Source organism: Apodemus sylvaticus, chromosome 8 (genome assembly GCF_947179515.1).
Source record: "Apodemus sylvaticus chromosome 8, mApoSyl1.1, whole genome shotgun sequence".
Taxonomy (NCBI): Eukaryota; Metazoa; Chordata; class Mammalia; order Rodentia; family Muridae; genus Apodemus; species Apodemus sylvaticus.
The window spans coordinates 85,623,961-85,648,742 of NC_067479.1; the positions used below are offsets into that span (position 1 = coordinate 85,623,961).

The 24,782-nt window shown below is 42.5% G+C and overlaps 1 protein-coding gene across 6 annotated transcripts in view; it reads left to right on the top strand.

Annotated features, from left to right (window-relative positions):
* Nucleotides 1–24,782, top strand: part of Kat6b (lysine acetyltransferase 6B) — a 167,700-nt gene that overhangs the window by 107,653 nt on the left and 35,265 nt on the right. For 3 of the 6 annotated variants that reach the window (XM_052189866.1, XM_052189867.1, XM_052189865.1), the window contains exons 4-12: nucleotides 6,706–6,821; nucleotides 7,036–7,117; nucleotides 9,330–9,462; nucleotides 12,210–13,138; nucleotides 14,092–14,213; nucleotides 16,218–16,333; nucleotides 18,502–18,643; nucleotides 21,647–21,808; nucleotides 24,217–24,310. In XM_052189866.1, coding sequence (XP_052045826.1) covers nucleotides 6,706–6,821; nucleotides 7,036–7,117; nucleotides 9,330–9,462; nucleotides 12,210–13,138; nucleotides 14,092–14,213; nucleotides 16,218–16,333; nucleotides 18,502–18,643; nucleotides 21,647–21,808; nucleotides 24,217–24,310 — 1,896 coding nt within the window. The remainder of the gene's footprint in view (nucleotides 1–6,705; nucleotides 6,822–7,035; nucleotides 7,118–9,329; nucleotides 9,463–12,209; nucleotides 13,139–14,091; nucleotides 14,214–16,217; nucleotides 16,334–18,501; nucleotides 18,644–21,646; nucleotides 21,809–24,216; nucleotides 24,311–24,782) is intronic. The other 3 variants (XM_052189868.1, XM_052189869.1, XM_052189870.1) reach the window with 3 other exon arrangements.

Here is a 24,782-nt window from a genome sequence, read left to right on the forward strand (position 1 = left end):
GTATCCTAGGTAGCGACAGAAGAGCATGGAAGCGTCTGTGTGTTCAGGTCAATAGATTTCAGTCTATGGTCCTTGCTCCCCTGGGCCGGCAGTGTCTCACCCCTCAGTCTGACTCTACTTACCTTGTATGTCTTCTCATAAGGCTCATTTCAAATGAATTACTTTTTTTGTGTCACTACCTGATCAGTTCTGTGGTGTCCACATATCTGGTGTTTATGTGTGGATTTTAAGCTGTACGTTAAAAAATGCCCTCTACTATTTCATTTTAGTATCTGTTCATGGGACACCTAGACAGATTGCCGAAGTACTGAAATGTGGGATGAAAGATTCTCTTCATATATTCCCCACTGCTGATTGACACACTCAGCCCTGCCAAGTTGCTAAGAATCTGGGATTTTATCCTAACTTCAAGGCCTTCCTTAAAGGGTATCAAGATGTAATTCTACCTAGATTGATCTTGGACTTTCTGATACTATCAAGCTCCCTTAGTTTTCCCAGGTTGAAGACACAACTGAGAGAGGTCTGGCCCCCTCTGCACAAAAGTGGCTGAAATGTCTTTTCTCTGAAGCTTCCCACTTCTCCATCCTTACTTTCTGGGGTTGTCCTTTCTGCCCTCAAAAGTACCCTTTCTTTTCGAGCAAGTAGACAAGAGGGTGAGGTTCTCTGTCCCTGGATCACGTCTACCTCTGTTACTGGCAGAAATCCAAGCTTTAGGGCATAGAGTGTCCCTAGAGCATAGAGGATGCCTGAAGGTGACTCTCCGGGCTCTAAAGTAGAGCAGTACTGTGGCAGTTCTGTGCCCTGTCAGGATGTGAGCCATGCTGGTACAGTCCAGTCCTGCAGCTCCAGGGGACTGCCCTGTGGAGAGTGCTGCCTTCCCATACGTTGGCCCAGGATGGGGTTGGAACTGTTTGTAAGGGTCAAAGGCATTCTAAACATAAGATATTTTTTGTTAAAAAAGAAGAATGTCTGTGAGTAATATACAGCCAGAAGGAGGAAGCCCAGATGCAGCCAGAGGCAGGTGGTGAGTATTCAGTGTGCGTCTCACATGTGCGTACAACGCTCCTAGTCAGCGCTCTCTGAAGTCCCATTCCTGTGATGACGACTGTACAGCGCTGAGCGTTCACAGACGTGAGCATAACTGTTTCCTTCTGCTTCCACCATGAAGTGAGATCGCTGGGCCTCCCTCTGCTTTTCAGATGACTGTATAACAAATGGTCAGAACTACTTTTTTTCCTTGCTTAAAGTCTCGTTTTTAAAAAGCTGCCCAAGATCATGTGCAGTAAAAATGTGAGGTGAAGCACAGAAAGCTGCCTCAACTGTAGCGTCCCCAGCCATGCCCCACCCCCTCCTGCTGGCTGCAACCCAGGTTTTCTTATTCTGTACAACATGAAGAATAGTAAGTCTGTCCCCTACACTCATGGGGCTGGCATGAGGGCTGTAAAATGGTCAACCAAGTGACACACGTCCAGAGATTGTCCTAGCCACTCATAAGTCTGGGAACAGAGACAGTCCTCAGGTCTGAGGAAATGCTGAGGCTGGGGAGTGATTTTACTTGACTTTCATGGGTCGGCCTACTTTGAAATTAACACTGTTCTATTCTCCTTGCCTCATTAAAGCCAAATTATCTTTAATTAGCTTCACATAAGTATTAGATATTATGCCAAATGAAATTTTGTGTCTGCTGCTCAGATTGCTGGGTGGTTAAATCTTACTTACAGATGAGTTGTGTGCATGTGTGTTTTCAAATTAGCAAATCTAAGATAAGTGTACAGTTTGAAATTACAGCATCATACTAAGTGGAAGCTCGTTGAAACAGGAGGCAGAAGAGAGGCTGCTGTGGTGCAGCTGGGAGAGGGAGAGGGAGGGGGGGAGGAGAGGGAGGACCGAGGAGGAGGGAGCGCCCCCTGCAGAACTGAGCAGGGTCTGTGGGTAGAATGGAGCATGGGCTTCCAGCTTCCTCTTTACCACAGTGTCAATCCTGAGAAACAGTGCTGTGGGAGCTGGGAAGGAAAGGGACAACCTTTCGCTGTACGGTTTTAGGGGTTTGGGGGTTTTGTTTTGTTTTTTAGCACTGGTTTCTTAGAGTTGTTATGTATAAATGCCTCAGGGAGGAGTTGGTTAGTCATCTAGTTTCACAGTGACTAGACACAGATTGGATCATTGGGTTGGAAAGCAGGCGCCTTGACTAGAAGGACATAGAAAGACTGGATGAGAGCCCCACCTCAAAGGAGGAGTGGATAGGAAGTGGAGGAAGAAGGGGAGCCCCGCCCCCCAAGAAGCCACAGTGTCTCTGAGTCATCACAGTGAAAGGCAAGTTTGGAAGGTTTTAGTTCGTGGTCAACTAGCTCCATTGGGCCTGAGGTGAGGCTGAAAACCATAATATCAGAAGCCTGTTTACCTGGTGATGGTGTCAAGATCAAGAACAATGCATGGTGTGGCCCCTAGGCTTGGAGAACAGAGATGGGTCTCCATTTGTTTGTTTGGACAGGCTTTCTCTCTGTAACCCAGGCTGTCCTGGGACTCCGTCTGTCTGTAGACCAGATTGGCCTTGAACTCAGAGATCCACTTGTGTCTGCCTCTCGAGTACTGGGATTAAAAGTGTGTGTGTGTGCCACCACCACCTGGCCGAGAAGGGACTCTTTAACCAAAGGGGGAGTCCACAGTGGTGGAGGAGAACTCCATGGACTTGGAGAGAAGAACCAGCCAGTATTGGTGCAGAGCACAAAGGATTATGGTTTGGAATAGAGTTAGCAGGGGTCCAATTTGGATGGGTTTCACAACCTGTATGAAAGAATTTACATTTTTTTCCTAAGTTAGTTTGATAGCCACAGAAAAATTCCATGACCAGACTTAAAACTTACAAAGGTAACTTAGGCTGCTGTAGATTAATTGATGACAAGTCAGGTCAAGATGAGCTTTAGGTTATTATAACAGCAAATCCGTGTGTGCTTAATGGAGGTACATAGGTCTGTTTAGTATGCAGGCTTTGGGTTAGGCCTGCTGTGGTGTGAGAGACTAGGACAGTGGGAGCCTTCTCTTTCTGTAACCCACTGAGTGCCCCAGTACAGCACTTGCTCCACAGGCAGGAAGATATTCCTTTGTTAAGATGTGTGGCTGGTGTTTTCCATAGTCCTTACATTTGTGGGGCTGTGGAGTGAACTCAAGGCATTGCATGGTGGACAAGCATTGTCGAAAGTAAGGTTTTGCTGTGTCGTCCAGGCTGGTTGTCTTGAATGTTCAGTTCTTCTGTCTCTGTTTCTAGAGTGCACCAATACTTGTTTTTTTTCTGCTACATCTCGTGACCCAAAAGGGTAGGAGTCGCACTCTTTCTACTGTTTCTAATGTCTAGTGTTTCTATGCAAATTAAATGTCTTTTGAAGAAAGAGTCCTTCCACATACTGAAAGCTAAATAACCAGCCTGAGGGGCCTGACACCTGATTACTTCTCTGCCCTCTTCCCTCCTTGTCTCCCACCTGCATTTGAATCCAGAGCCTTGTGTGTGCTAGGTAGGAACTCCACCACGATGCCACATCATCCCTGGCCCTTTGTTATTTTTCTACTGATGACACAAATTTAGTCGTTTAAGACAATAGTTTTTATTTTATAGCTGTAGGACAGAAATCCATTGTAGGACTCAACAGATGTCAGCGGGTTTGGGATGCTGCCTGAAACGCAAGGGAGAGAAGATCCACGTCCTTGTCCGTTGGTTGTAATAGGATTTGCTTACTTGTTTGCTAAGCCCTTGCCTTGCTGTCAGGTGAATCCCCTTCTCAGAGGGAACGTCATCGTTTGACTTCCGCCTTTCCTTCCTCCATCTTCAGAATCTGCTGTGACAAGTGGAGACTGTTGCATGCTACCAACACCTCCTCCTTTCTCCTCATGTCAGACCCATGCCTATAGAGTTGCTTTGTCTACATGGCATGAGAATTGGGGCATAGACAGCTTTTAGGACTATCACTGAATTTACTGTACATGGATTTTCTTCAAAGGGAAGAAAATCTTTCCTGGTTTGTGGGTCCTCTGGTACTTAGCTAATTTTAATCAAATTCTTCTTTGATTTTACTTGATAAAACTATTGTAAACTATGAATACTTATGTGCTTAATGAATAAGTGAGTGAAGACTTAACGAGGCTCTCAAAATCTAATACTTTGCAAACCACAGTAATAAAACCATTCCCAGAAAGACAAATTCTCTTGAATTCTCTCAGCAGAGAGACTGAGGATTTTAGCAAAATGACTAAGTTTATGGAGTGCCCCAGTAGGAGGTGAGGAATTATATTATCAATACTATCGATTCCTAGTATCTCGTTACTATAGATGTACAGCAATACATCAAGACTCAGTTACAATCTTTTGTTTTATTTTTTAAAATTCATGTGAGGAAGGAAAATGGAAATGTCTTTGCCTTGCGCAGAGTCTTTTACAGAACCAAGGACTTGTCAAGCTGGAAGGATCTATAACCATTTCCTTAAAGCTAAATAAAGGGAAGATTGCTTCCTAAAAAAAGATGGGCTAAAGATTTTGGAATTTGGTAGGGCAGCTTAAATAGTAGTAGTCTGAGATACTACTGCTTAAAGGGGAAGAAAGCACTAAGAGGAAAAATGTTCTTTGCTTTTGATTGAAAATGGCCAGAGTCTATTACTTTTGAAAAATGCAAAATTATTAAAAAGTCCCTATTGTGGGATATCTGCAGGAATAAATAGTAAGCTCTTATATGATATGAATTACTGTAGTTACTGAAGACCAAGCTACAGAGCACAAAAGGAGAGTGTAAGGTGGAAAAATACTCAGTGCATGAAACTGAGGTCATCTGTGCAGGTGATGTATGACTTACAGGAAAGAAGGAGAAGGAGTAAATGGTATATTTTTAAGCTGATAGGATCCATATTAAGGGTGGAATTTAAATTGCTCTTTAAAACTTGAGTTTTTAGTCCTCTCAACATGGGGGCGGTGATCAAAGTAGCCTCGAGGCCCCTTCCCTTACAACCATACTCTTCTAGCTAACCAGTGAACTGTGCTTGTAAGCTGTTTCTGAGGGGGGGGGCGCGGTCAATGCCCTTATATATTGAACCGTCTCCCTTTCATTGGAATGAGAAGCCCTTAGAAGAGACTGGAGGTTAACTGCGTCTGCCGGGGTGTCTCTCCAGGCCTGAGGCTGTAACCATTTGGCAGCATTTGATTTTTTTCAACATCTTAAATACAGATGTTTTGATTTTTTTTAAGAGTAGGGAATTGTGTACTTTTATTAATGGTATTGATGATTGATATTGAATGTTCTTACTTCAAAAAGCCAAATCTCCTAGTGAGTGGAATTTTATGAAGCACCTGTTAAGCTTTAGGGAGGAGAACCTTTTTGGCAGGAACCCAAAATACATATTTAAACAATGAAGCTGCCAAAGTCAGGAAATTATAAAACAGTTTCGAAATTACAGAATCTGCTTTTTTTATTACCCCTTGGGCTTCCCTTTGCAGCTTGGTTATAAGTTCTCTCACATGGGATTTTCTAATGTTCTTGCTATTTAAAGACCAGATTTTAAAAAAAGAAATAATAATCAAGTTTGGTGATCTCCTTGGGGTTGTGTGAGAAAGGGTCATTAGTTTTGAAATGGAGCTGCTTTCCAGAGCCTCGCCTCCCACTGCTCCCTCACGCATGGAATCCTGGTCTTGTCCCTCTGGGGCTTTCTGCAGACTGGCCATGTAGAATGTTGCTGGGTTAAAAAAAAAAAGTGCCCAGGGTTGTATGAAGCTACACAGTGCTCAAGAAAACAGAGGGACTGTGCCGAGGGTGGCTTCCTAACATCCTGTCTAAGTCTGTCTCCTTCAGCTCCCAGATTCCATACTTGTCCCCTGCTTTCAGAATAGAAGCTCAGTGACCCAGGAACTGGAAGGCAGAGGGATGTTCTTGGTCTGTCCGCGTGGTAGATGTTCTCTGTGTGCTATGTAATGAGTGACTCTTCAAGCCCCCCGGAGATGTAGCATTCCAAACAGCCTCAGCCCTTTGTTAAGACAAGATCTTGCTTTGCAGCCCAGCACCTTTAATCTCAGCACTTGGGAGGCAGAGGCAGGCGGATTTCTGAGTTCGAGGCCAGCCAGGGCTACACAGAGAAACCCTGTCTCAAAACAAAACAAAACAAAATAAAAAAGATCTTGTTTTTCACTGGCCAGACCCCCGAAACATGTTATTACAGGTGTGCATCCCCACCATACTAAGCTCAGCCAGTTTTTTTGTTTAGCCATCTTTTTTTATTTTATACGATTTCACCGCACAGAGATCAGTTGTTTGAACCTGGGTACCAATATACAGCACAGCATCCTCAAGAGCTGTGGGCACATGGAGGTCTCGGTAACAATAAGCTGCTGCTGCTGCTGCTACTGCTGCTACTACTACTGCTACTACTACTACTACTACTACTCACATACACACACACACACACACACACACACACACACACTCTGCCATCAAATCCTGTAAGACTGATAGTTGAAACTGAGATAAAATTCAAGTTTATCTCAGGGAAAGTATCATACAGTCATTCCATGTGTGCAGGGAAAGAAGGCAGAGACAAAGAAGAGAAAGTAAGCCTGTACAGCCTATTTTGTTCTCCAGTTCCTGAGGCTCACTGCGTCCATTGAATAAAGGGAATGAGAGTTTTATAAACTAAGGCACTATTTATTGACAGAGAAATTGCTTTTTATTGCAGGACACCCATCCTGTTTGAAGTTTTGTCCTGAATTAACCACAAATGTGAAGGCCTTGAGGTGGCAGTGCATCGAATGCAAGACGTGCAGCGCATGTCGAGTCCAAGGCAAAAATGCAGTGAGTACGCTCCGCACATCCCAGCACCAGGGAGGTGATCCGTGGGGGCGCACTTCCCCCATACAATGTTGCAATGCTTAAACATAGGGAATGGCTCACCACACTGGGAAACGGTGGCTCCTTTATTACATCTTAAGGTTAACCTGGTAACTTGGGCGTTGATGTTCTGCAACTGGTCTTAGTCTCAACAAGTCTCTAATATGTTGTATTACAGGATAATATGCTTTTTTGTGATTCCTGTGATAGAGGATTCCACATGGAGTGCTGTGACCCACCACTTTCCAGAATGCCAAAAGGTGAACTTTCCAACCATATTAAAGATGGGCTGGGAGTGCAAGTGCGTGATACAGCACGTGCCTAACTGTGTGAGGTCTGATGGAATTCCTAGCACTGTGAAACAAATAAGCTAAGTAGTTCAGTACTTACCTGCTAACCTGATTGTGATGTCTGGGAGTTCCCGCTCCCCACCCCATGTTGTTGCAGGTTTCAGTAGAAGAGTATTATAAAGTCATTTGGTTTAGGGTAACATAGCACGGTAATTCAGACCTTGGGAGGAAGAAGACTCTCTTGTCAAGAGTTTATAACCCTGTCTGTATTATCCAATTAAAGAAGTGAATTTTGTATTTATAAAATTCATGATGACAGTGATGACTTCAGAGTACTAAAACAGGAAGCCATCACCAGGGTAGGCTGTTGGTTGGTGTTTAAATGCATGAACATATGAATTCTCCGTATCCAGTGTAATATGGAGTTTTCTTCTCTGTTTATATGTGTAAGTCAGCCATGTCCCTGCCCTCATGTTTGCAATATGTTAAACATTTAACAATGCGCTTGCCCTTTTATTAATAGTATGTATATATTGACATTGCAGAAGGTATAGAGAATACAAACATAAGAGAAACATAAAGGGGAAAAAAACAGTTACCAATATGTTCCCTGCTTCTGCACCACGCCCTTTTCAAGGGAGCATTCTGCACGTGTGTGTAAAGTTGAGTTTCCCCTTCTCAGTAGCAGATGGTAAGCATCCTCATACCATTGCTTGCTCTCCTAAACATGGTTTTACACGAGTCATGCTGAGCACCATAACACGGAGCAGGGCTTCCAGACCTGCTTGTGGGCCATAAATGAGCTTTGTTGGCACGATACGTTTCAATTTTACCTTGAGTTGTCTCAGTGGGGCATGCATGCTTTGATTTGCCACCCTGTCACTGCTCCCTATTGTCACGTGTTCTAATTTGCTTTAGTCATACGCAGTCAAGGTGCTTCCTGAAGGTATTTGATTTTGCAGCCTCATGTATAAATGAACCATAATTGATTTAATTAACCAATTCTTTACGGTAAATACTTCAAATGCTGCAAGTGTTTCCTTCACTCCTGAAGATAAATTCGTAGAGAAGAATTCTCTAATTAGAGGCCACTTACTGACCACCAGTGTATGAGGACTTATCCTCATGACAATGCCAATAGAACCACTGAGCCAAGACATACTTCCTTTTTTACTTTTTAACATCTTTAATTTTTATCTTACGAGTAGTAATATCTTAGATTTGATAAAACTATAGTCTTAATATTTTAAATTAGTTTGATAGTAAAGAAAAAAATCATGACTTTTTTTCCCAGCACTTGGAAGACTGAGGCAGGAGGATCAGAGTTCAAGCCCAGCCTGGGCTACTTGAGACCTTATCTAATGAAGAGGGAAAGGGAGAGGGCTGAATCATTCTTGTGAAGAATAGGAATGTTTCCTCATTTCCCCACTGACTTGAATTGGGGCTTTTTGATCTACTAAACTTGTCTATAATATTTACATCTTTTTAAATATGCTAAACATATCATTTCAACTATTATAATGCCAGAATAGCTAAAATTGTTAAGTTTTAATTTTAAAATACTTAAACTCTTAGCCATTTTAGTATTGGAAATTTCTGGAAGTGGTTAATAAAACAAACAAATCTCTTTTCCCTAAGGAAGTTCAAAAGTCTGATTGACTTAAAAACTTTCTCCCAAGTGATAAGAAAGAAATAAAAGATAAATAGCTTATGACTTGGGCTGGAGAGATGGCTTTGTGGTTAGGAGCATTCACTGCTTTCACAGAGGACCAGTCAGTCCACAACTACCTATAACCAGTTCCAGGGGATCCAGTGCCTTCTCTGACCTTCTTGAGCATGTACACATAACATACATTCACACACATGATACACACACACATACACACACACACACACACACACACGTTTCCCTGGGTGAGAATGGGGTGGTGGGTGGCTTAGTGGGGAACAGCTTTAGGGAAGAGTGGTAAGCCAGGGCCAGCCCCTGCTCTCATCACCATGACCTGGGGTCTTTGACTTTCAGTGGTGTCTTTTCTAAAGAGAGCAACAGGGAGTGACCCACTTTTCTAGAGGAAGAGCTGCATTCAGGCGTCCTTGGTCAGATTACAGCTACAGGGTTATATTTAATATCTTCAACTTAAGTGAAACATTAAATTTTTTTTTCATATATATATTAATTCAGGGATGTGGATTTGCCAAGTCTGCAGACCAAAGAAAAAGGGAAGAAAACTACTTCATGAGAAAGCTGCACAAATAAAACGGCGATATGCAAAACCCATTGGACGACCGAAAAATAAATTAAAGCAACGATTGTTGTAGGTTGAGATCTTATTAAAAGAAATCTTTTATGTTGTGCTTTTAAAAATGTAGGTAATTGTAATCCCCTCGAATTTTGTCAGATTTTTTAGCATAATTTTTCTAAACTCAATAAGGAGTATTTTCCTTTTGCATAAGCTGTGGGATCTTCCCCTCAAAAATAACATTTGTAACTACACTTGGTATTTTGGGGTCTTCTTGGCAGTAGCTGTGATACCGAGTGGCATATTTCAAGCAGCAAGATGGAAGTGTTGTAAGAACTGCAAACTTCCTCAGCCTTTTTTATTGGCTGAGCATTAAAACAGCTTAATTTTATAAATATTTTCACAGGAATTTTTTTAAACCAAAAAGTATTTTGTTCATGTCTTTAAAGAGTTTCATTATCATTACAGATAGCATTAAAAAAATAATTCTCCCTTCTGATGCTAATGTAATATTACCACTTTTTTTTTTAGATTTCTTCTCCAAAATAGTAGCTTCTGAGAAACCTATAAATGATTGTCCTGTAAAGAGTTAGATGGGTCCATTCGGCAGGTGCAGATGCATGCAGAAATACAGATAAAATATTTTGCACTAAACCCCAAGTCTACTATGATAGCCCCATTTCCAACTTCTTTCCGTTGTCTAGTTGTCATTAAAGGTTAGCTGAAAAAAAGATGAAGAGAGTGCATTTTTAGCCACTATAGAATATAGATTCAACCGTCAGTATTAAGAAACACACACAGGGCTGAGCATGGTAGGTGGCTCAGGCCTCTAATCCCAGCACATGGGAGATAAAGAGGCCAACCTGATCTACAGAGTGAGTTCCTGGACAGTTCAGGGTGTTTTGGGGGCTTAAGGACAGAGGCCCTGTGCTTTATATACAAGAAGGTATTCTGCCCGCCTTGAAAAAAATACTGTGAATCTTACTTGTATATTCTTTTTCCCCCTTACTTCACCTGAAGAAGTCCACTGTATCGAAGCCCATCTGCACTTCATCTTCCAAAGGAGAAGTAGAAAGTGCAAGCTCCTTACTAGAGGTTTTTTGGGTTTTTGTTGTTGTTGTTGTTTTTAGTGAAATTTAATGAAAGCCCTTTAACTGGAATGTTAGACATTTTAAAATGGATTTTTGCTTGTTAATTTCTAGAAACAAATATAAAACATTTATGAATAAAATCTTTCATTTTAGTGTCATTTGAGGTAGAAATATTTTTTTTTTATTTTTCCTCTGTAGGCTTTGTTCCTGAAATGGGACAGTATCCTCAAGGTTCCATTTATAAAATCCAAATTAGAATATAAGCTTTCCAAACAAAGGACACAGCTGAAAATTGCACCTGGCACCAATCCTAACTTCTTGTTTGTCCAAAATTGTCCTTTGAGCTCAGGAATTTTTAAGACAGTCTGGGGAGATTTTCTTTTACAGGCTTTATAAGCCTGTTATCCTTTCTGGCCAGTGCCCTCCAGATCCAGTCCAGATGCAGCATTATAATGCAGACATTTTTAGCCTAGATGAGTTATTTGTCGCTAACCCTCACGGTGTCTTCTGGTGACACCAGAGATCTCCAGTGTTCACCTGATTTGGCTGAAATAGTGGTGCCAGGCAAAGTTCCTGGCAGTTGAGCCACCTCAGATGAACCTTACAGAAATTGGTTCATTAAATCTCTGTGTACAGGATAGGCACTAAAACATGGTCTATGTGTAATTATTTAAGGTGTTCTGGTAATCTGTTATCATACCATTCTCAGGCCTCCATTTCTCCATTAGCTTCAGCTAAACGAATAACTCAGCCTCAGCATTGTCATGATCAGATGCAAATGGTTCTGTTGCCGAAATCTCTTCCAGCCATATGGGAGCTTCCCAAGGCTGCCTTAGGGGGATGCAGGCGGCCAGCTGCCGCTCGTGTGCGCAGCTGTGTGTGGGTGACCTCCCACAGCAGTGTGGCCAGACCCCTGCACACACGAGGTGAAATGCCAGGCAAATCGGAAGCCGAGGTCCTCAGGCCCAGTGTCTGGTGACGCCCATGGTGAATGTGCTGCTTCCCCACCAGACTTCCCATGTCATGTCCAACCTGCTGCAGCTTCTCAATCATTTCTTCAGTTTTTTATTTTTGTTTTTTTGGTGTTTTTTTTTTTTTTTGCAATTGTCCTTTTTTCAGCAATATTTTATGCTGTAATTGTCTTTTCTCCTAGTATTATTGGCTGTTTATCATGCTAAGCATAAACTAGAAGAGTATACCTTTATTTTTATTTTTTAGTACAAATTTATAGACATACCCAAATTGAACTTCTGTAGTTTTTCAAACTAAGTGAAAAATTACTTCTAACCAGAAATGAGTATATTCTTCTACTCTGGATCACACACATGACCTACTTTCTCTAAGACTTCTTACAGGACACCTCAGGAAATCATACTTACTGTAACAGCACTGGGGATGACTTATTTTTTGTCTAATTATACTGAAAGCATTGGATGTTTTTAGTATCTGCAAATTTCTTCTTCCTTGTACTGTACTTGAGTCCATGTGAATTCTCCTAGTATCTGTTAGACAGGCCCTGGGAGAATCCTGACACACAGGTAGAATCTATTATCTTTTCCAGCCAAGAAACACGTAGGTGGTGGCACCCACAAAAACCCATTCTTAAGGCTGCAGTGAATCATTTCAAGTTCAGTTACATTGACTATGCATCTAGTTCCTATAGATTTGTTATTAGATGCCTTTATAGTTCTGTTATTTAATGCTGATACTATTCTCTAAATTCTTGCCTAGGTCTGTAACCAGTGATGAAGGATCCATGAATGCATTCACAGGAAGGGGGTCACCTGGTAGGGGTCAAAAGACTAAAGTCTGTACCACACCTTCATCTGGTCATGCTGCGTCTGGGAAGGACTCAAGCAGCAGATTGGCTGTCACAGACCCCACCCGGCCTGGTGCCACCACCAAAACCACCACCTCCTCCACCTACATTTCTGCCTCTACACTTAAAGTTAACAAGAAAACCAAAGGGCTCATTGATGGCCTTACTAAGTTTTTTACACCATCACCTGATGGTCGCAGATCCCGAGGTGAAATAATAGACTTTTCAAAGCACTACCGTCCAAGGAAAAAGGTCTCTCAGAAACAGTCATGCACTTCTCATGTGTTGGCTACAGGTACCACACAAAAGCTAAAACCTCCACCTTCTGCACTTCCGCCCCCCGCCCCCGTCTCTGGTCAGAGCCCCAGTTCACAAAAGTCCAGCCCTTGCTCCTCCTCTGCCTCCACCCAGAGCTCTTCCAGCCAGCCCAGTGAGCCCTCCTTCAGCAGTCTTACTAGCAACAGCCAGCTGAAGGCACTCTGTGATGGACTTTCTCATATCTATACCACTCAGGGACAGTCTCGAAAAAAGGGACACCCGAGCTATGCACCACCCAAACGCATGCGTCGTAAAACTGAATTCTCTTCCACGGCAAAAGCTAAAGCCCGTTTCTTTGGAAAAAAAGATTTTAGGAGCAGGTTTCTGTCTCGCTCCTCCTCTAGCTGGGGGATGACTAGACGACATATTTTTAAAGCCATTGCTCACTTCAAGCGAACAACTTTTCTTAAAAAGCACAGGATGCTAGGCAGATTAAAATATAAAGTGACCCCTCAGATGGGGACCCCGTCACCAGGGAAGGGGAGCTTGGCAGACGGAAGGATTAACCCTGATCAGGATAATGGTAAGCAAGAGGTGAAAGCTCCAGCCCACCCTGCCCGCCCGCCCACCCTCCCCAACCCCAGAGCCAGGAAACCAGCTCCTGTCCGTGACATAGGCTCTTTCTCTGTGCCGCTCACTTCCACACACATGCAGTGAGACTTTGACCTTTTTCTAATTCTGACTAAACCTCAAAAAATGTGTTTTCAACTAATATCTCCGGCCTTCTGTTATTTACTTCATTCGTAGTGGCACTAGGCACGCCCCCTCCAGATACCTTCACAGCATTGCTCCTGGCTTTGTAGTCCGCATGAATAGCCACGCCATGCCTCTGCCGTGCCCTCTCCCGTGCCGCCTCTGTAGCCAGTGTCCCCTGTCGCAGCCAGTGTCGCCTTGGCGTGCGCTGGCCGTGCTTCCGGCCAGGTGTTTGAGCTCTGCCTCTCCCTCTGCTCCATGGCTTTCTCATGACAAAGTTCATCCCGCTTCCGGCTCAGCAGAGCCTGATCTGTGATTCTGTGGCGTGTGCACTGGATCTGAGTGTGTTTGCATGTGTACCCGTCTACCGTAGGAAACCAGTTTCAAAAGTTCTGTGAACAAATTGGCCCTTTTCATTTGTTACCCTTTATCCAACAAAAAACCCAAAATGTGTCATTTGGAGAAATTGATAGATTTTATGAGCTCAAAACTAATGATGGTAATGTTATAACTAGACATCACTTCTTATCTTGGTTGAAAAAAATATGTTTTGCTTTGTATTGTTCTTACTTTCCCTCGTATTTGATATAGAAAGATGACAGTGATATATGTAGTAGGGAAAAGGGTTACTGCTGGATCTGTGAGCAGGGCTTAGCTATATAAGCTCAACGCAAAAAGAGATCCCATTGCCCACTGTGCTAATTCGGGACGTTTTTGGTAATATGCACTGGTCACCCATACTTCAGATCAGTGAACACACTTTCTGCTGGTTTTAAATGACAGATACTGAAATTAAAATAAGCATCAAACAAGAAAGTACAGATGTAAATGTGATGGGAAACAAGGATATCGTGACTGAAGAGGATCTGGACGTTTTCAAGCAGGCCCGGGAACTGTCTTGGGAGGTAAGGCCCAGACCCCACACAGCAGTAATGAGAGTCATGTGGCTTCTGACCTTTGCAGTGAGGCTGGGGAGTCCTTTGTGTTTCTTTAATGCTTATGCTTTTTTTTTTTTCTTTTTTCCTTTTTCTTTTTAGTTATAGCAATAAATGTAGATTATCTCTTCTTTTCAAAATAGGAGAAGACTGAACTGATCTCACAAAACAGACCAAAGCAGTATTAGTTATACACAGAATAATAATTAACTGACCGTGGCAGCACATGCCTTTAATCCCAGCATTCCAGAGGCAGAGGCAGGCATATCTCTGAATTCAGAGTCCTGAAAGGCCAGTTTCAGGACAGCTGGGGCTACATAGAGGAAATAGTGATAATAATAATAATGATAACAACAACGACGACGACGACGACGGCAGTAAGATGGCTTGATTGGGTAAAGGCATTTGCTGTGCAAACCCAACAGCCGAGTTTAATCCCCCAAACCCGTGTGTGTGTGTGTGTGTGTGTGTGTGTGTGTGTGTGTGTGTGTGTAGAGCCAGCTCCCAAGCGTTGTCCTCTGACCTACCCAGAAGCACAGCGCGGTGCATAGGTGCACGCACGCATGCACGCTCTCAAACACAGAATAAAGAATAAGATAAAGCCTTAAAAGGGTTTCTGTTAGTTCTTGTCCACAATTTGAAAATAACAATTTCAAATTGTAACCCAAAAGCACAGCCTTTCTCAGTTTACCAATAGTCCCGACGCAGATGGCTAGCCATTTGAAGTGTGTCCATTTTTAGCTTTCTGGCATTGATGAGTGTATGGTTGTCTTTTATAATCAATTGAAGTCATCTTCATTTTTACTGTCTAGTAATTTCTCTAAATGGTTCCACTTACCATGTCAGCTCCACTCCGGTTACTGTCAGCAGACAAGAAGTAAGGCTATATAGACTTCTCAGACATACAAGTAATTACAATGTTTTACTGTCGGTAGACAATAGTGCGTGGCCAACCATCCCCTCTTCCCTTTAGGTCACACTGTCTGCTGTGGGCGTCTAGCATTGTTTTTAGCAGCATCCAGTCCTAAAGACTTGTGGTGCCTTTGATCTGAAGAACTAGTAAGGACTGTCCTTCCTTCTTCTGCCTCTGACAGGACACTGTGTTTCTTCTCGTTCAGCTAAAGCAAATGTCAGATTTCTCTCTTTAAAATTTTTCTTTGCGTGTTGAGTGAGAGGATATTCCTATAGAAAAGTAAGGGACTGTAGCCCCTATCTGAATGATAATGCAGCCCTAAAGCCCTTTATAACATGACAAAGCTTATTTTTTAAAATTGCATTAATCTCTTTGTCTGGATGGGGGTGGGGCTTGCACACCAGTGCCATGGTGCAGGCATGGAGGTCAGAAGACAGTTTACAAGAATTAATTCCTTTCTTTCATCTGGGTTCTAGAGACCAGATTATCAGTCTTGGCAGCAAATGCCTCACCTAAGCCATCTTGCCAGCCCCAAAGCTTGGGATTTTGTTCAAGAAATAATGTCGTTTCATATGTCAGAGAGTATAGTAGACACGGAGGCCACTAGGGTGGTTGCTCAGCCTCGTGTAGCCTGCTTCACGGGAGAAGGGGAAGGAACAGGACTTCTCCATGTCACACAGCACAGGCGATAGCTCCCAGGGGCTGCATACAGCTTCCTGTAGGAGCAGGGACCTGCAAGGGTGTGGAGCCGCAACTGAACCATCTCCTAACTGCAGCTCGGATGCATTGCAGTATGTCGTTATACCCAGGGGGAGAGACATAGGGATTCACTTGCATCACACTTATTGCCCACTTGGCATATTTGTTAGGATATGATTTGGCATGCATATGAATTATGTGCAAAGATGCTTAATGTTTTTTGTCTTAACATGAAAATTCATAATTAAGATCAATGACATGTTTGGGTAGCTTCAAATGGAAAAGGAGAAACCATGTAAATGAAATACTCTCTTCTTGGAACTTGTATTTTATCATGATTTGTTGCCCTTGTTGTTTATCAGAAAATTGAGTGTGAAAGTGGAGTGGAAGACTGTGGCCGGTACCCCTCAGTAATAGAATTCGGAAAATACGAAATCCAAACCTGGTACTCCTCGCCTTACCCACAGGAATATGCAAGGTAGGGACCGAGCCTGGCAGGCTGTGTGTTCTGCAACAGGAATGGAATGATTTGGGGGGACACTTGGGTTCCAAAGACGCCCGCAGCTCAGCTGAGAGAGTGCTTCTGAGTGTGCCAAGGTCTGGCTTCCATCACCACAAACCACGGAAAACAGGTCATGGTGTCCATGCACACCCGGAAGTGGAGGCAGAAGGTTGGAGGTTGAAGGCCATCTTTGTCAGTACATAGTCTGTTGATAGCCATGAACTTGTCTCCAAAAATAATGAGTGAATAAACAAACATAAATTTTGGTAGTCAGTTATACCTGTTTGCTGTCAGCTTACTTTGGTGGTATGTTTTTGTATACAAAACACCACAGTATATTACTTCACTCTTAATGTAAGAAGTGTATATTACTTTAAGAACCACAGGTATTGTAAATTTCTCTTTGAGCCAGGAGGTAGTGGCACACACTTTTAATCCCAGCACTCAGGGTGGCAAAGGCAGGCAGATCTCTTGAGTTCAAGGCCAGCCTGGTCTACAGAGCTAGTTACAGGACACAGAAAAACTCTGTCTCCACATCACAACAAAGATAAACTTTTCTTTGACTTTTGAGGTCATCCTGTTTCCATTTGGTTAGTAAGACAGTTGCAGGTTTTGTAAAGAACCAAATCAGAAAAAACAGTAGTCGGTTATAGGCGCGTGATAGATAGATCTCCTACACTGGCTTTCTTTTAGTTAAGGATGAAGACGTTATTGGTAACTTCTCATCCCTCGTTTTTCATGGTTCTTCTCCCAGAAATTTAGGAAAATAGAAAAAATTGGAGGGAGTAGTAGGTGGCTGGTAACTTTCAGAGACCCTTCCCAAATCACTTAAAGCCATTTACAGTCAACATTTTTCAAAGAACAGAAAATGTTGTCAGTTTCTTGCTTTTCTTAAACTCTTAAGAGTGTCTCAGCGACCAACCATATCACCTTCTTTTCTTCTGATGCCCACATCAAGTCACATGGTATTAGTAGAATCTTGGGTTTTTACCTTCCCAGCCAAGGCTACAAAGTGAGATTAACCATCTCAAAAAATGGTTTTGTAGAAGAGGAAGAGGAATCATCTAAGTCTCAGTGGAAGACCAACTTAGCTGAGATTTCGTGAATGATGATGAGGTTGTTAGAGTGAGGACCGTGTCTGCCTCACGCATATACACATTACCTAACACTTTGATGCCATGTATATACATGAACCTGTGTGTGTGTGTGTAGTTTACTTATCTGTGTAATATGTGCACATAGTTTAAAGTGTCTGAAAAGGCTTAATGGCCGCATCACTGAAGTGGATGTCTATAATATGTGTTAGCCTACCTCAAACCCTTTGTTGGTGCTATGTAAACGGTACCATTACTTTTAGAAGATTAAAGAATACGTGCTTAGAAATTCTGCAGCACTGAGTGCAGATAACTAAGTTAAGAATAAAACACTACAGATAAAAACCTAAAACATTTTTTAATTTAAGAATTAGAGCAGCAGTGGAATTGTTAGAAAACAAATGTGATGTTTTGACTGTCAGCCTTGCGTCTGCTACTCTAGACCTTGGCATTATATAGCTTCCTCATCAGAGGCAGAAATAAGCCACATTTTAGGTATCCATATAATCTTAAAGATAATAAACTCATTTATAAATAATGTACAGCACTGTGCATTAAAACTATTGGAAATATAACATTAAATCTGAATTTTTAAAAATATACTAAAGAATAGCATTCTGAATTGTTGATTTTTAGGTGGTGACACCACGCATGAAAACCCTGATGGTTGGTCACAAATTAAAATTAGAACATCTTATTATAAGCTTTATTTAAAATATTTTAAGGTCTTTATGTTTCTTTATTACTGGATTCTCCCCCCTGCCTTTTTTTAGAGACAGACTCTCACAATGTTGCTCTGGCTGGTATGGAATTAGATATGTAGACCAGGCTCGCCTACAGCTCATAGAGACCCTCTCCTTCCTGCCTCTGACACCGACTGTTGGGGTTGAGGGTGTATGCCACCATACTGGCTTCTTTTTCCATTTTTAAAATGTTTTCAAAAGGTTTTACAGCTGTTTTATGTCTTAGAAACAGTGGGCAGTGTTTAGCTTTTCTCTCTTGAATAGTATAGTCACTCTGATAGACTTTCTGATTTTTAAACTTTGACAGATTACCAAAGCTTTACCTGTGTGAATTCTGTCTTAAATATATGAAGAGTAAAAATATTTTGCTAAGACACTCAAAGAAGTGTGGATGGTTCCATCCTCCAGCAAATGAAATTTACCGAAGGAAAGACCTCTCAGTATTTGAGGTAAGCACGTGTAAACAAAAACACTGTCTTTCTGAACCCTGATATTCCTAACTGTTGACTGTGTACTTGGATGGTTTGCATATAGAGAATACAATGTGTGTTCAATCTTGGCATTGGAAGTCACACTGTTCTTTAAAATAGCTCCATGGTTTGGAATATTTAACTACATTAAGCAACCATTTAGACTGATGAATTTTTACTCTATCACATCAACTTTTTTTTGCCTTTTTCTAGTCCCTTTCTACAGCACAGTATCCACCAGTGAATCAGTGATCTCCTTGGCTCTTTGTAAATTCCACATTCTTTGGCAGGAGAAATTAGCTTTGTTTAGCAGCTCCAGCCAGAGTCTGGCAGGTGCTCCCTCTTCCAGGGAATTGAGCAGCTGTACATATCTGCTCAGCACACAAACACCTGTGCTTCCGTCCGGGTCTTGCCAGCGTGGATAAATCCTCGGGGCGAGATCCCGGCAGATGTAGGGACCCTTCCCCACGCTCTGTGGACGGCTACCCTAGAGAACCCTGCTGTTCACTGGAAGCCCTTGTGTTCACGTAGGTGTCATTGTAGGGTTCTTGAAGATATCTCGTGGTTTCAGAATTGACGTAGTAGCAAAAAGTCTTTGCTTTATTTTCCTTGTTTAGCCAGGCATCTGCTGCCAGGCTCAGGGGTCTAGTTTAGCTGATGGGTTGAATACTGAGGTATTCAAGCTTTCTTTGGTGGTCCTGTCTGTCCGTTCTCACTGTTATCCTCCTCACCGTGGCGGCACACTTCTGTGCCTTGCTCTATTGTCATCTTTGTTACCATCTTGGTGTGTTGTTTATGCTTCAGGGTCTCAGATCAAGCCTTCCTTCCACAGCAGACATGATGTCCTCTTTGTCTGAAAAACAGCGTCCTTTAGGGTCTCTCTTTCCAAATGCCCATGTTCCCATGTGTCTGCTGCACGGTTGCGTTTTCCTCTGGCCTGCAGTGTCTCTCCATTATAATAAAGGGAAAGTCAGCAGTTTCTCTGTGACTAAGAGCCTTCTCAGACACCCCCCCCCCCCCAAGACTGGTCAGGTAACTACTGCTGTGGTACTTTTTTAAGCACCTTCCTGCTCTTTCTAGTGAGCTTCAAGGGCAAGTGGAATTGTTTGTGAGACTGTGCTATTACTTCTTATTAAAGGCCAAATGCAGGCCTCTCAGCCTGAGTACTACTGACATTTCAAGCTGAATTGTATATTGTATAGGGACTGTAGTATACGTTTTAAGGTGTTTAGCAACATCCTGCCATCTACCTCCTGCTGGTGGTGCTGCCAGTTCAATTGTGACAACCAAAAATCATAGCCACATATCCCTGAGCAGAAAGAGGGTGGAAGGTGGGGTGGCTCCTGGTGAGTCTCCCCAGTGCAAAGGATAGCTAGGTTCTAACAGGCTACCCCACTTGATGGACAGTGACAGCCCCAAGGAGGTGAGGTCCAGAGTCGGTCTCAGGGAGCCTTTGTATTGTGTCCGTTTTGCTCTCTGCTCCTTCCCTGATGCCCTGGATGCCTTTCCTCTGACCAAAAGAAACTGAAACGACTGTTCATCTTTTCCCAAGCAGCAAAACACATTGCTTGCCTTAAGTAATTATTGAATAAATCATCATGAGTAAGTAATCCTGTGTGTGGACGCTCTGATCTATCAGGATGTCATCTGGGCAGGATAATCAGTCTTGTTAGGCATGTGTTTGGAAAGTGCAGAGATGAAAGTCGCCCAGAAGTGTATTTCGTTCCTATACCGAGGTGAGGAGAAAACCCTACGGCCCGTTGCTAGCATCTTGATTGAAGGTATCGGTTATGGAAAGGAAACTTTTAGATCTTTTCTGTGACTTAAAAACAAGTAAGCAGTAACCACAGATTACAGGTTTCATGAGTTTCTTCTGTACCTGTCCCTATTCTTAGACTTTTCTGAGTTGATCAGAGATTGTTTCAGTGTTTTCATTTCTGTTTCTGATACACAGAAGTACATCACTGTTATTTCGTGTGTACAACACTGTTTCCAAAAGGACCATACTCCCAAATACATCAAAACTTCCTTTAATTAAAGAGAGAATTGTATCCTCAGTGCCAGTTGCCTGTATTTGATTATGTTGCTATGTGTGGGACTAAGGTTCTGTCCAAGGGAAATAGTTATATGAAATCTAAAAATAATTTGTGCAGTATAAGAACCAGTATGGTCCACAGGAGACCTAGGAATGGTCAAGTTCATTGTTAAAGAGCTTGGGTTAGCAAAACCTGTCTCCCCTAAGAGTGCAGGGTCTGCTTGGCTTTCTGCTTCAGCAAGTCACTACATTTGGTCAAAGACATTGGTATGTGTGCCTTAGCTCCTGTGGAGGCCTTGGTGTCCCAGCTTGGGCTTTTTATTTTGAAGAGAAGGAGACTGTAGTCGTGATACTTATTGTAGGTTTATATGCACCTGGCTCTCTCTGTAAATATTCCCAACACAGAGATTGTATCTTCTCCAGTTATTAAAATGATACTTGGATAAAACCAAAATGGCTGCCTCTGCTATTAATCCACACTTTCAAAGAATCAAAATAACTCAAGCAGTTCATTTATTTTATTTTTATTTGAAGTCCTTTTGAAAATAACAAAAGTTTGACATGCACAATGAAATTTTTATTTCTTTAATTTTCAGATTTACTTGGCTCCAATTTAAAAGTAAGAGGGCATGCTTGATAAATTTTAATTCTTAATAAATTGCAAGTGAAAGTGACTTTGCTAGCATTGCTGTTTCTTGAACGAGCTTAAGGAGGTGGAGATGTTAGCTGTCTTGAATTTACCTTAACAAGAGGAAAGATGGGATTCTGACTCTGCAAATAACAGCTGTTCCCTGGTTAACACTGTCTTTGTTTAATGGAGTATTTTAATCTTAGAGTGTAGGATTTAGAAATAAAATTATATACTTTTTAAAATGATATACAGAAGAAAGTTTATATTCTAATGATACTTTGCTGCTAAATAATGTTGTCTGTTTCTCTTTTGCTAGGTTGATGGGAATATGAGCAAAATTTATTGCCAAAACCTCTGCTTGTTAGCCAAGCTCTTCCTGGACCACAAAACATTGTATTATGATGTCGAGCCATTCCTTTTTTATGTGCTTACAAAAAATGATGAAAAAGGCTGTCATCTGGTTGGATACTTCTCTAAGGTAAACCACGAGCCAGCATGACCTTCATTCTCTCTCACAAATGTTTTTAGTGGAGCTCAGTTCTTTGAACAGGGTTGGTTTGTGTTTTTTTTTTTTTATAACAATAATTTGAGTAAGTGGCTCATATTTCTGAAAACCTCAGCTTTTTGTTTAAAGCTCTTTTGAAAAGACAAAGACAAAACAAAACAAACAACAACACCAAAAAGGTGCCTGGGAAGTGTAAAGGACCCCAGCACCCTGTGCTGTGCTGACAGCCGCCATGTGACGTGTGATTCCCACCTCGTAGACCGCCTGGCAGCTTTGATTTCCAAACGTTAAGCTTCTTTCTCCTTCTAAGTGGTGTGCAATGAAGCTTTCTGTGGTGCAGCACTTACGACCTTAGACTCTCTGCCTCCAGCGTTAGAGCATTGGTAGGGCTGGGGGCTACTGAGATGGCTAATGAGAAAGGGCCAGGACCCACTTGGTAAGAGAAAACTGACTCCCAGAAGTTGTCCACATGCACCGTGGCATACGTGTATCCCCACTCTACCCCACGCCCCCCACCCGCCCACACACACCAAGGAAGGCCTTAAGACAAGGGGATCACAAGTTTGTGGTTAGCCTAGACTACATGGCAAGACTGTCCCATTATGTACCCTTCAATGCCCCTCTCCCCCCAGACACATACACCATTCCCCTCGCCTCATTCCTGGGAGTATAAGTGTGCAGCTATTTTGACTGAATTTTCTTTCTTCCTTCCTTCCTTCCTTCCTTCCTTCCTTCCTTCCTTCCTTCCTTCCTTCTCTTTCTTTCTTTCTTTCTTTCTTTCTTGGTTCATTGATTGGTTTGTCTGTTTTTGTTTTTTTGAGATGAGATCACACTGTTTAGCTCTGACTGTGCTAGAATTCAGAGATCCACCTGTCTTCTGCTTCCTGAATGCTGAGATGAAGTGCTGCGCCACCATATCCACTCCCCACCCACTCCAGACAGGGTTTCTCTGTGTAGCATCCCTGGTTTTACTGGAACTCTCTTTTTAGACCAGGCTGGCCAAGAAATGCCTGCCTCTGTCTCCCGAGCGCTGGGATAAAGGGTGCACCACCACGCCTGGTCATCCTTCTCTTTAATGTGGATTTAAGCCTCGTGCTCCTGGAGGCCCGTGCTGGCAGGGCAGGCACTTTACTTATTTATTGAGCTAGGTCCCAGCCCAGAAACATCTATTAAGAAAAGGAAGCGGATTGCTGTTGGATAATATTTCAGAGAACTCTCAGGGGTGAGAACAGTTCTAGACAGAGATAGGACTGGCATCAAGGATATAAATCCTCTTTGCCCAGAGTACATCTCTTTTTAGATAGAGTGACCCATTTATCTTACTTTGCACAGTAAAATTAATTATTTGAGCCTTTACTATTGGCATGCACATCCAGGGATGGGCAATTTATCTCCTAGAGACCACACAGTCTCATTGTTACTTCTCAAGTTTTAGAGATGCCACAGATTGCTACAAGTGCACACAAGTGGGACTCATCTTCTTTCACTCTGCCCTTTAGACTTTTTCCACAGTTGTTTCCTGTGGTCTTTGAAACTGGTTCGTTAAAGATCTGAGTGTTCTGAAGTGGTCCTCTGATGTGGCTCTATTTGTGAGCAGCCTCATTTGTGGTTTATATTTGGCCACAGCACTCATGGCCTTAGAAGCCTTTTCCAGATCTTCTCTGTGTAGGTTTTGGTGGTGTCTGTGTACTGTGAATACAGTATTGCAATTGTGAACTCTTTAGAGCTGTCCCTCTACCCAGCCTCCCTCCTGGTCTTAGACTATTAGTAGAATTTCTATTGTTCAGAGGCTTTGGGGTTTCTTGGTGTCTTTTTTGTTGTTTGATTTTCCTGGTTTGAGATACAGACTAATTATTTCTCTGGCTTTTTGCTTGGCCTTCTGATTCATAGGAGACGTGTGTGTGTGTGTGTGTGTGTGTGTGTGTGTGTGTGTGTGTCCGTGTCCACTCACATGTCTGCTATTCCAGTGCCACTGGGGCATTTGCTCAGAGGCAGAGGACAACTTGCAATTATAGAGTTGTAGATTATCATTTAGCAGGGCTGCCCGCCAAAGCCCAGCTTACTCCGCTGGGTGGACTGTGTGGTGTTTTCTCCATTCCATACTGTGGGTGTTTTTTTACCCCACACACATTTCCTAGATTCCCTGTTGGCATCATATGCTCCTAACTTTGTAGAATACAGATACAGTTGAGAAGCATAGCCAGAGTGGATGGTTCGTTGTTACTTGATCGTCTGATTAGCACAGTAGGATTATTCTGGTTGGTCCTGACTCAAGCCACAGTTGACCTCAGTGGAGAGTTTTACAAGGCCGATGGCAGGTGCTGGGAATCGCCCACTGCAGCAGAGCTCTGACTTACTTGCTATGCTTCTTTTTCCTATAGGAAAAGCTCTGCCAGCAGAAATATAATGTGTCCTGCATAATGATCATGCCCCAGCACCAAAGGCAAGGATTCGGACGCTTTCTCATTGATTTCAGTAAGTGAAATACTTTACTTACTTTCATAGTAGCTGCCGGTGGTTACAGGAAACTATACCACACAAAGCTTTATTTAACCTGCTGTGTTGTTGTTTTGTTTTTGTAATAATACATAACGGGTCTTCTATTTATAATCACATGGGTTAGAAGATCTTCCTCGTGACAGTTTTTCCTGCCACCCACTTACACTCTAGGAAAATGTGACTAGATCTCACCACAGTGCTCTTGGCTCAGAAAGCCGTTACCTGGAATGAACTGGTGGAGTTGTGCAGTGCTGTGTTCCTTGGTACCTTTAGGTAATTACTGGTGGCTAAAACACAAGTGATTGTTAGTTACAAGGAGTTTTAGCTTTCTCAAATTCTGCCAAATAATCTTTGTGGAGCAGAGGAGACCAGGGATAAACAGAGCCTGTTCACCTGAGGGAAGGAAGCTCTTGTCACTGTCCTTTTGCTGTTACAGAAGTTGCTTGTA